Consider the following 11975-nt stretch of genomic DNA (forward strand, 5'->3'; position numbering starts at 1 on the left):
CAGCCTTGGAGGAGATTATGTTGAGAAATAAAAAAAAAAAATTCTTAAAAACGTTGTTTTTCTTGGTCAGGCCGGAAACTTATCAATCCACCCTCGTATTGCTTAATAGCATGCATTCCAATTGGAAACGGTTCAGGCGGCCCTGACTGTTTACTTTTCGATCCCCCCTGATTCAGTCCAAGGCCATTTGAAGACAACCTCCGACACTGAATTGAAAGCGAGTGTTTGTTGTATGCTTTATAATATGAATAAACTTAATTGTGATAATTTCATGGTATAATCCATTTTTCATTGGGCTTCTAAAGATTATAGGCGAACTTTTTGTGAAATCGATGGTGGTCGAGTTCTTGGAAGGGAATTCTTTAAACCCTATTTATTATTCATTAAATATGTATTTAGCAGTAAAGTTTACCTGGAGTGATGGGGACTCAATAACTAAGTGGGAAAATATCGATAGTGTTGAAGTTTTCTATTGTACAGGTCAGGCATGGTAAGTGCGTAATTGCACGGGGTGGTTCTCATAATATGAGATACCTGTGGTTTTTATAACACTGTGGCTACGCGGGGGAAACTGGTTACGAAAATGTTTGTGACTACTGAAAAAACTAAATGTGTCTAAATAACAGTAAATTTATACTTCGGAAACATAGAATAAAGTTTTTCATTAAAAATAATACTTTATTTTGCATTTTATTAGCTATTTCCTGGGGTATCTCATATTATGAGAATAGTTTGATGAGTTAGGAAAAATCAATTTTTGACATTTTTTGTATTTTCAGCATAAAAAAAATGTTAATAAAATATTTTATTTCAGCTCCTTAGGGCAAAATAAATTTCCTTTACAATGACCTATACTACTTTTAAATTCAGTCCATAGAATTCCGACAATCATGCCAAACACAGTTGGTATCTCATATTTGAGTACTCTCCTCTATATATCGAACTTTATTACGCTATGTGCTCGATAAAAATTCTGTCGCTCAAAACGATTTTCACAATAGTAACCGGTTATGATGCTAGATGGCAACCAGAGGTCCTAAAGGGAGTATTCTGATGTGATGGTTGAAAAAATCGAATTGTTTGTTCTTGCATTTTCGATTGTTTTTAGTCCTAGAATTATTATCCCATAGTCGCCTTGAGTTTCCGTTGCAGCTATGGGCTATATGCATTTCCCAAATTAAAATTAAAAATGACTAAAAATGTGAGCTATTTTCCACGAGTTAAAAAAGTAGCTTCGTTTAATACAAGCATACAAGATAGGCATCTGTGTTCTTTAATTTTAATGGTGATTGTTCTTTGAAGATAATATATAGTGCTTTTGAGGATACATCTTTTAGTTCTCCGATACTACAGAATTAACGGTGATTTCTTTTGAATCAGACATCTCTGGCTACGCGTATAAAAAGTTAATTTAAATTTATAGTATACAGTGGATTTGCAAAAGTGATTATCGATCATTTCTTGTTGGTTCGTATAATTTAGAGCAGAGAAAATAATTAAAAAGTCGTTTTTGAAAGGAATATTTTAATTTGTAGGTACTTGCTTGATAGTAGTGTTGTTTTGGTCTTGTTGTGGCAGCTGCACATAACCTTATTTCTTTAATTTCTCGGTTTTAGTTAAAAATTAGGGAGATAATTGAGGCAAAGTATACAAGAGTTTTCTGTGGGTTTAACTGTAAAAATACAACAAAATGTGATCCACCTGGAGCATCACTGAAGTTTGCCTTGTCACATTGTCTCTAAGCGCACGTAGTCAATAAGAAGCTGGGATTCGGGACATCTGTTGCGTGTTTATACCTGCGTCTATATATACGAGTACACAGCTCTTCCGATTTAATTCTAGTTTCGGGGAGTGCCTGAATGGCTTTGGGCATAAATCGGAAGTCTCCAAACATGAACAACTTGAAAAATGATAAGTATAATAATAAACAAGTCAATAATAAATCAGTATAATAATAAACTTGAAAAACTTTAAAAGCGTTTTTCTCAAAACGACAGCTTTGCACCTGCTGCAGGTGTTTTCTCAAAAACGGCTAAATCGATTGGCTTGAAATTTTAACACAATACTCAGCTCATGTATAATTATCGCCCGTACTTCAATCATGCTAAAATTTTGATTCTAACCTATGTTTTGCCTTATTTACAAGTGTATAAACATTTTTCGAAGGTAAACAAAATTTTTTCTGCTGCCCTAGGTCATACCTTTCGAGAAAAAGAGTTTGCCTCATTGTATGTGATATTTGAAAAAAAATTGGAAAATGTGCTAATTTTTATGCGCGTAGATCAGAGCACCCTCTTAATTTATGCAAGCGAATAAATTTTCATGAGTTTATGAACTAACACTTTTTAACTTAAATTTGCAGTTTCTAGCACAATTTCATAGACGGGTAGTATTGTTGCGTCTTGGCATCCTGAGAAATTACAAGCCGGATGTAAGTCGGCAATCCATCGACAAACTAACAGAAGAGGTGGCGCGTTGGACTATATCATAAAATTATGTCTCAGAGCCCCTAATTTTGCACTAATAGTGATAGGATCTATGCTAATAAAAAGAAATATGTCTTTTTTATTCAGTTCGATATTTTTTAAAACTAACCTGAGCTTTCTTTATCCTGCTAGAGCGTTTGGAGATTTTAAACCTTACGAAAATACTCTTAAAATTGTAATGTGGGCCAGCCAATTTAAGTCCTGATTTGTCTTAGAGACGTGTGTAAACTTATGTACATCGTCGAACGATGATCAAAGAAGTTCGATTACGGCACGATGCAAAACTAAACCAACTTTTTGTACAGTGTAGATTCAAAGTCAAAACTTTGAGCTTTCGTTTGAGACCACGTAGAAGATTCTACATAGTAAATCCCAGGGATATTTTTTATCTAAAGCAGGATAAAAACGTTACAAACAATTGACAACTACAATTATCTCATGTCAGATAGATTTTATCCACCTCCGGATAAAAATGATCCGACGTGGGATAATTATGGTTTTCAATTGTTTCCAACACGTTTATCCTGCTTTAGATAAAAATATATCTAGGATTTACAGTGAAGCACGTCTTATTATGTTTTAAAAATCTTTACAGATAATCTTTTTAGATGAAGAAAAAAATGTCTGGTGACTTGAAACTGAGTTTTTATTAAAATCTTATAGTGTTTGACAGATCGATTGCTTAAGATTTTTTTGGTATGATTTAAAATTAATATGTCACAATTTTATAAAGTCCGTACACTAGGTTTCAGCAACTACTGTCAACATTATAATCTGACAAACTACAAGATCTTGAAATAATCTTCAAACAATGTGATTGAAATGATTATAATATTACCGGATACTGACTTATATGTCAAAATCATGTTATTTGAACTTTTGTAACTCGTTACAATGCATCAGATCAGTATCATGTGGCGTGTTAGCTGGGATGACACGTGATAAAGTAAGACTCTGTAATTTTTGTTTCGAAACTCAACGCAAAAAAACGAATTTTGGTTCAGTTTTCACAGGCTGTCATAAAAGTGTAGAGTTTAAGCGTGATTTCCTGAATTTCAAAGCTGATTGTCCCGACCGGAGCATAGCAGGATTTATTACGCACTTTCCTGATAAAACTGTACTATTTTTAGTATTCTCTCGCTGAACAAAGTATAGCACGTCTCGTTGAGATATTAAGAGCAATCAAAACTTGTCAAGAACGTATTTTTTAGTCAGACTAACCCCGATTTACCCAGAAACTCATCATGCAAACCCTATTCTGTCAATGGATTTGTAATTTTTGTAATAAATCCTATAAGAATAACGTGAAATTGTTTAAAGGACAGAAAAAGTCTAAAAATGTCGGACACTGTAGCCGCAATATCTAGATAGTAAGTTTTATAATCGAGCATCTTGCAAGTTAATCTTCAGATCATGCGGCTTTATATCTAGATATTTTAACTTAAGATTTTTGGATCATGGTAACATATATACTATTATTCATGATTATGAAGGCAAAATACTATATTTTTAAACTCCCGGCACGCAACGACAATTTGGCTAAAATCCGAAGTTTACAAGTTTCACGCAACTCACGCACTGAAAAAAAGGATAGTGGCAGCAAGCATACTTTAGATAGCTGTCACTGGATCCTCGTACTCCCTATCCGTATTTCTGCGAAGGGCTGGGATCGAGTTGCGGCTCGCTCAGTAAAACACAGCGTGTGGTGCCTTGCCCCTCCATGCTACTACCTACTTCGCTTTTCGTCGTTAAGAACGGAAGGCAGGAGGTATGCGTAAAGCATTGAATAATGAAGTTATTATAAAATGTTGTCGATTGCATTTAGGTGAAAGTTGGTGGAGGAAAATTCAGAAATTCGGCTTGAGTGCTGAATACAAAAATGTGAATTCGAAAATAGGTTCTTTCTTAAAAAACTTCCTTAGTCTTGCGTTTTTGGATCCCATATACGTAGTTAAATGTTTTGTCGAAGACCTCATACCTATCAAGCCAGAAGATGAACGAGTTCATAAATTTTGCGATTATATTTGAAAAACTTCATAGCAAGCAATTCGAATTTTCCTCCTAAAATGTATGAAATGGACATATGTAGCTAATTTCAATATTTATTTCATTTTATTGAGATACTATTAGGTTAAATAATATGTCATTATTAGTATTATGTATGTGCTCTAGCTGAGAAATTAATTGGATTAGTTTATGTATATGTGTAAAATGTGAAGGAAAATTCATGGGAAATGTTAGTCAATCGTTCGACGGCAAACGACGAGAAGCGGAGAAGGTAGTATTATAAAGGGGGAAGGAACCACCCTCTGTGTTTTCCTGACCAAGCCGCAACTCAACCCCAGCCTTTGTGAACGCGAACTTATAATGCTTCAGAGCAAGGCTACATGACATACTCGTGGCTAGTACCAAGATTGGCGTTGGTACGAGCCCTTAGATATGTTTTAGGCCTATCCTAGCGCATATTCTTTTGTATAAGGCATAATGTTAAATACATTGCACCGTTAACTTAGTTTGCAATTTGTTTCAATATTTTGAGAATTGTATTCATTGAGACTAATTTAAAATTGTTTATTATTATTATTATATTGCATTTTATTAATAAATTGAATAAACAAGCATAGTGAGAATCGAACGCACAACCTTGCGGTTATCAGTCAACCGCTCTATCAGGGAGCTGCCGATGATTCGCAATACTTTTACACCAGGTCGATTATCTTCCGCTTGCAATTTTTAGAATGCATTTTTCTCGAAAATTGTTACAAAATTCTATTTGCTTTTTTTCTACGAAAACCTCTGGCACGTACCTTGCATTGAGGAGAGTATCAATCTAAACAAAAAAAGCATATCTAAAGGTCCCCTTCTTAAATCATTCAATTTTATTTGTGAATATTAGTGTTGGCATGTTTTCATAATACATTTCTAATTATATAAAAATTATTGGTTAGATTGCAGAATACGGGCGTCACCTTTTTTTGGCTAGAAAAAATTTTGTTTGGCAACAAAGCATTAGAATCTTCAATTGAACGATAAAAGAAGTGGTTTGACGAAGCTAAAGTTTAAAGTTATTTTTACTTTTGTTACTACGATGTCTCAAATATGGGTCTGTCACGATATCAAAATGATCGCAAGCAATAATTCATAATAAGCAATAATTAATTATGTAAATATGTTGTATTATATTATCCTTACAAATTTTAATAAGAAATATTTATAGATTTATAACTTAAATAGTCAATTAATTAAGCAAGAATAATCGATATCAATTCATTATTTAAAAATATTAGATCTGTTTTACTAAAATACTGGGATATTTTTCATCCCTATCTATTGAATGTGTAGGATCAGTATGACGAATAGTCCCCGTACGTATCTAATGCCAGCTAACTACTAGATAGTAGCTGCACCTGTCCAAGGTGGTTCGGCCTAAAATATTGCTAGGATGCGGAGAACTACCATCCAGCATGCCGAGGCTAAGCAGCATATGCTGACGGCAGCTATCCTTTTTTCAGTGCGGTATTCAGCCAAAAAAATTGCATAATTGTTCGTTTATTTTAATAAAAAAGTTGGTTTTTATATGTTACAAAATTACATTGAAACCGACCAATAATTGTCGGGTACAGAAGACGACTACCATTTTCTTCAATACTTACCCTTAATTCAGTTTCAGATGTATATTCAGTGTTATCATGACCAAGTGAAGCAAGAGTATATTTTCTATCTTTTTTTATATTACTTTCAATTGGTGGAGCTGCAACAGCACTTTGAGCTTTTTTCTTCTTGGTAACGAGAATAATGATTATGATGATAATAATAAGTAGCAAGACAGCCGCTCCTGCAGCTCCCATCAGCAAGTAGACATCTCTCTTTCTCGATAATGCCATCGGTCCTGTGGGTTTCAGATATGCTGCAAATAATATGTATACATATATATGTCATAATCTACATTTTAATCGCAAGTTAAGTCAGAACTGTGATCCACACTCTGGAAACTTACGTTCACTCTGAATAAGTACAGGCGTTCCAAGTTCCAAAGCTACTTCCTGCGGAGACAGTAAAGCCATATCCTTTGCAGCAGTTTCTGCAGGAACTGGTTTTCCACTCAGGTGTACTGAGTAGATTAACTTGGTAGTACCTCGGTCAATTACACTTGTGTTCTGCATTTTGACCTGCACCAAACCTATGCTTCTTGAAAATCTTAAATCATCAAACATCTGCTGATTTTCTGTCACGTTAAGGGAATTCGAATGATTGAAATCTTGTGAAAATGATTCATCATTATTTAATGGAATCGAAATAATTGTATTCCAAGATGAACTCTGTTCAATTTCAGTTGCTGATTTGAATGCTGCTGAATTAATGGAAGCCATTGTTTCACTTTCCAATTGAGATGCAGTATTGTCTATCAAAGATGTAACATCTGGTTGACTTATGGTTTCTTTGAATGGCAAAGTTCTTTTACTATTTATTCGCACAAGTCTCATTTGCGTAACTGGTAATATTTGCTTCATTTGTATACTTTTATTAATAGGTACAATGGTAGAGTCTATAATATTGTTCATTGAGTGTACTTCCTGCAAGTAACTCAAAAATCATCATAAGAATTTGCAGAGAAAATATTATGCATATGAATAACTAAAGTTATAATACCTGTGCATGCTTCGTTGTATGTGTTATATTTGGTGGTTTTTTTTCTAACATGGCATGATTTTTTGATTCTCGTCGAGTACGATCACCCAAAAGGCCAAGGTGACTCTCTTGTTGCCTCCTAAAGGCTTTGCGGTACAATCGGGCTAATCGCAACTCGACTTTGGGCGGAACGCCGTTTTCCCCACGTAATACCGTAAGCAACCAGTACCTGTTACGCAGTTTAACATTTATTTAATTATTTATTGCTTTAATTTATAAATCAAAGATGTTTGAGTTAGTTTCAAGATAGAGCTAAACCTGCTCATTAGTGTTTATACTAATTATTCTGGCAATGATGTAACTTTTTTACTTTCATTATTCTCTACTTTCACTTTTCCGAAATTCAGGTTAGTTTAAAAAAAAATTGTTCCTATAATGAAAACGACAAATAAAAATATATTCGACGTGTATTTTAAAAAAGTGTAAATAAACGTGGAAAAGTTTAATAATCCCCCTAAAGTCTAGTGCAGACAAAACTAGGGTTTCTACTAGAACTTATTTTTGTTTTCAAAGAAGCTGCAACAATAAGAAACCTCTTTCGCTGTATAGAAACTTTAAATGATGAATAAATTCAACAGGTACCCAAATCTCACTTCTGCCTTAACTCACATTAATCATTTTTGAAAGGAAGCTATAATTACTTCCTCACACTTTTCCTATACTTTACGTCGTTTGGTTCAAATATGAATTTTCTTCTCTGAAACTGTTTTACTTATATGTCTTTCGACTTAAAATTAGGTTTTTCGAATTATTCAAATTTAATCAAGTTAAAATTGATTTTGTGAAGAAGCGCTAGTTCTAAAACTTTTTTTTTTACTAAAAAAGAGGATTTTACACTTTTTAAAGTGATATAGAAAAAAAGTGGACTGGAAATAATTTTATTGTCAAATTCAAATAGCTTGAGATGATTTTTATGAGTATGCATATTATACACTATTATACACTATTTTTTAAAGAAGAAAAAATGGTTTTCGACATTATTGTTATATAATCTTCATTTTTTAAATTATTAAAATATGTTATTCGCACACACTGTTACTTACACATAAAACCGTACGCCCGAATGCTTCAAAAAATTGCACTCGCCGAGGATTCGAACCCTACCTAAACTACCGAAACTAGTGTGTTCTAACTATGCACTCTAACCACTTCTCTAACGAAGCACTTGGATTTCAATGACAAAATCTCGGCTAAGAATTTCAAGGCAGCGTCGTACCGCTTGATACTTTTTCTTCTTAATACATTTGAAAATGTTATAAAATATCTAAAAGCAATAAACAACAACAAAAATTTAAGTGCAAAAATGCTTTCATAACCTTCCTGAACTAAAACGATTTTCTGTTGCACAAACATTTCCATAAAATGCGCAATTTTCAATTCATTTGTATACATAATTGAAAATTTGTCATAAGGACAACCGCAGGATTTCACTGGGAGCGGGTGCTAATTTGGAAAATTGCACCCGCTCCCAGCGAAGTCGCGGTAAAATTTCAGCCACAACCACGTCTCACGACCGTGAGACAGGTGGTTACAATCTGTAAAGGAATCAATACGACGATCCAGCAAAAGACTCGTGCATTCTAAGAACACGGAGCGACCCAAGGTCTACCGCCTTCTCCGGGTACAATCTTTGCAACTCCCTTATAAGGTCTCGACACCTCTCTTTCTTTTCATTCTCCTTGGTTATGATGTTTTTGTCAGCTGGTGCCGAAAATTTGATAACGAAAATGGTTCGCTTCTCGAAGTCAAGAAGAACCATGTCAGGCATTGAGTGAGCAACAGAAACAATTGTCGAGAATATGAAGTTCCAGTATATGCGGCACTTCCCATTCTCGACAATTGACTCAATTTCCCTAGGAGCATTTAGAGGAGCGATATTAAGGTTAATGACGTAAGAGTGACAGAGGTGGTAATAAAGCACTCTTAGTGCCGCATTGTGCCTTTGAATGTAGGTCGTTCCCGCGTGAGTTGCACAACTAGATAGTATGTGAGCTAAATGCTCGGGGTGTGCATGGCACGCCCTGCAGCTATCATCGGGAATGTCTTGGCTCAAAATGTGGCGACGGTATGTTAAGGTGGAAATGACACCGGCTTGGCATGCAAAAATGAAACCCTCTGTACCAGACTTCAATGCGGGTGATTTAAGGAAAGCAAACGTTAGCTCACCAGACGTTGACTTATCCTTCACATTTCTGTGGAAGATATCGTGCATCCTCTTATCGAGGAGCTGCTCACGAAAGTTTTTCTCTTGGGCTTTCTTAATCCGGGCTTTCAGGAGTGAGTACTCGAGATAGATAAGATTTGATGCATTTTTTTCACCCCTAATACTGAAGTCAAGTCCGAGTGTTTCAGCAGCCTCCTCCGCTGCTTTGTATAGAAACGCTCCTTTGCCCACTTCTTCGTGATTCCTGACCATTTTAAGAAGAGGGTCTCTTCCATTTGCAACTATATGTGCTTTACCCAGAATAATCCTGTTGTGAAGACATTCAAGACTCAATATTCCGCGACCCCCTTGACGGCGTGAAATGTACAGTCGCGGAACGGAAGACTTAAGATGCATGCTTTTGTTCATGTGCATAACCTTTCTTGTCCCGATAACAAGGGATCTGTGCTCGTTCTTCATCCATATAACTACTCCAAATAAATAGAGTAGTACCGGGACGGCAAGCATGTTCGTTGCAGATACTTTGTTCCTCGCCGACCGTTCGGAAGATCAAATCTGCCAGATGAGACGTTTGTATCTGCTTCGGAGAGTATCCTTTATAGATGTCACATCCTGAATGCGGCTCTGTGGCACGCCCAGGTATGTATCAGTCTCTCCAGCGCAAAGGTGTCGTATAGCGCTTCTATCAACGAGCTCAGGATCTTCAGGGATGCCATTAAGTTTTCCTCGCTTCAAATAAACCTTTGCGCATTTGTCTAACCCAAATTCTCTTCAAATTTCCTTCGTATATCGTTCGACAATCCCTAGAGCTAGATGTAGTTGCTTTTTGTTTTTAGCATAGATCTTAAGATCGTCTATGTAAAATACATGAGGGACCTTGTACTTTCGATCTGCAGGTTTGCCGCACAAGTACCCGTCGGAATAGCGAAGTGCTAGAAATAGTGGCAATAATGTAAGGCAAAAGAGCAGTGGGCTCATGATGTGGCCCTGAAATACACCTCTCTGAAAGGTGACCTTGTTAGTTGTCACACGATGTTTTCCAGATGAGATAGTAAATCTGGTTTTCCAAAGCGGCATCAATCTCTCTAAGCACCTAACCATTTGCGGATAAACCTTTAAGATTTCCAAAAGACAGATGATAAGTCTATGGGAGGTCGAATCGAAAGCTTTTCGATAATCAATCCAGGCCCGAACAATCCTATCATTTAGGATAGCTGTTAATATCTTATAAAGCGTGTTCAGACAATTTATTGGCCTGTATTTCTTCGGGTCAGCTAAGTTGCCTATTTGCGGCAGGAGTATTGTGGGGCCCTTCCACCAACAACTCTGGAATCGGCTCTTCCGACTTCAAATATGAGGTGAAAATACGGGCCAAATGCTGATGGGTTGAAGAAAACTTCTTCCACCAGAAGGTTTTGATGCAATCTGGTCCCGGTGCAGAATATTTCTTCATCCCTCTTAATACTTTTTTCACCTCCTCGGTAGTGATGGGTGGGCATTCTTTATCAGGTGTTATGAGGGCAACACATAACTCCTTGAAGCTAGTTATATTTTCTGAGCCTTCGTCCAGTCTATGCTACACTTCTTAGACTTCTCTCCAAAATACTTCGACCTCCTCTGGTTTGGCTGGGTGTTCGACGGTAACTGGAGGGTCTTGAAAGAGTCGAGATGGGTCAGAGATAAACTGTTGATTTTCTCTGACCCACCTCTCCCGCCGCTCTAGACTTCTCCTAGCGTCAGATAGTATCCGTATTCTCTCAACAATATGCTGCCTGATTGTCAGCAGCTTTGACTTGTTAAATGTGTGATAACGGGTCCGGAGTTCGCGCGCGAACTTTCGAACCTTGGCGGTAAAATTCCTGCCAGATGTGATGTAGTCAATCACACACTGAATGCGGGACGCGTACTGTCTTGCCCAGCCTATCTTTACGGCAAGTTGATGCATTCGTCTTTTGGTCTTATTATCAACCGTTGATTTTGTTTTACGGTTCGTATCGGCCAAAACTCTCGCTGCATTTTACACATAATAATTGATAGCCCAGAGGTCGGATTCTCCGGAGAAATGTCTACGAAGCTCGTCATCCATTTTAGCCAGATCTTTAGGCAAGAGAGAAACCTTGGTGTTGATGATTCTCCGGGTCGTAAAGCATCGCTGTTCCTCTGTTTGATGCCTGTCCGCGGTTGGTCTTATTGTCGCCTCTCTTTCTCTGTTACCGGCTTGTTCTAGCTTTGGTAGAGTAGGCGTTCCGCTTACATAGCCCCTTTTTCGGACTAGTTCAGCATGGTTTCGCAAAAGTTGCTACGAAAAGTGCGAAAAGTGCATCGTAGCACTCTAGAAAGTCGTGATTCAGTCGCTCCGTCCACCCAAAGATTACGAGATCCCGCCAATCCATCGCATTGAATCCATTTTTATTGGCTCCCCCAGCTCTAGATTGGTCGGCATGGTTGGCCGACCCATTATTGGGAGCCCTGCGCATTCTATTGTTTTGAACCGCACTTACTACAACTATGTTTGGTGTTGTAATTGTTGTTCTCACGAGAAGCCAGGGAAAGGGGTTCGTCCATCCTTGTAGAGCCCCGCATGCAAGGATAAGGCTGCGTACTCTGAGAGGTCGCCCGGTATCCCAGAGTCACCG

General features: G+C 37.0%; 1 protein-coding gene across 7 annotated transcripts in view; it reads right to left on the reverse strand.

Annotated features, from left to right (window-relative positions):
* LOC117176311 overlaps positions 1–11975 on the reverse strand; it is a 422202-nt gene that overhangs the window by 119172 nt on the left and 291055 nt on the right. For all 7 annotated transcript variants that reach the window (XR_004467600.1, XM_033366523.1, XM_033366524.1 and 4 more), the window contains 3 exons: positions 7137–7344; positions 6484–7060; positions 6140–6393 (listed from right to left, as the gene is read on the reverse strand). Coding sequence is in view for 6 of the 7 variants with exons in the window: in XM_033366523.1 (XP_033222414.1) it covers positions 6140–6393; positions 6484–7060; positions 7137–7344 (1039 nt within the window). In the remaining variant the exon portion in view is untranslated. The remainder of the gene's footprint in view (positions 1–6139; positions 6394–6483; positions 7061–7136; positions 7345–11975) is intronic.

This window comes from Belonocnema kinseyi, chromosome 7 (genome assembly GCF_010883055.1).
Source record: "Belonocnema kinseyi isolate 2016_QV_RU_SX_M_011 chromosome 7, B_treatae_v1, whole genome shotgun sequence".
NCBI lineage: Eukaryota > Metazoa > Arthropoda > Insecta > Hymenoptera > Cynipidae > Belonocnema > Belonocnema kinseyi.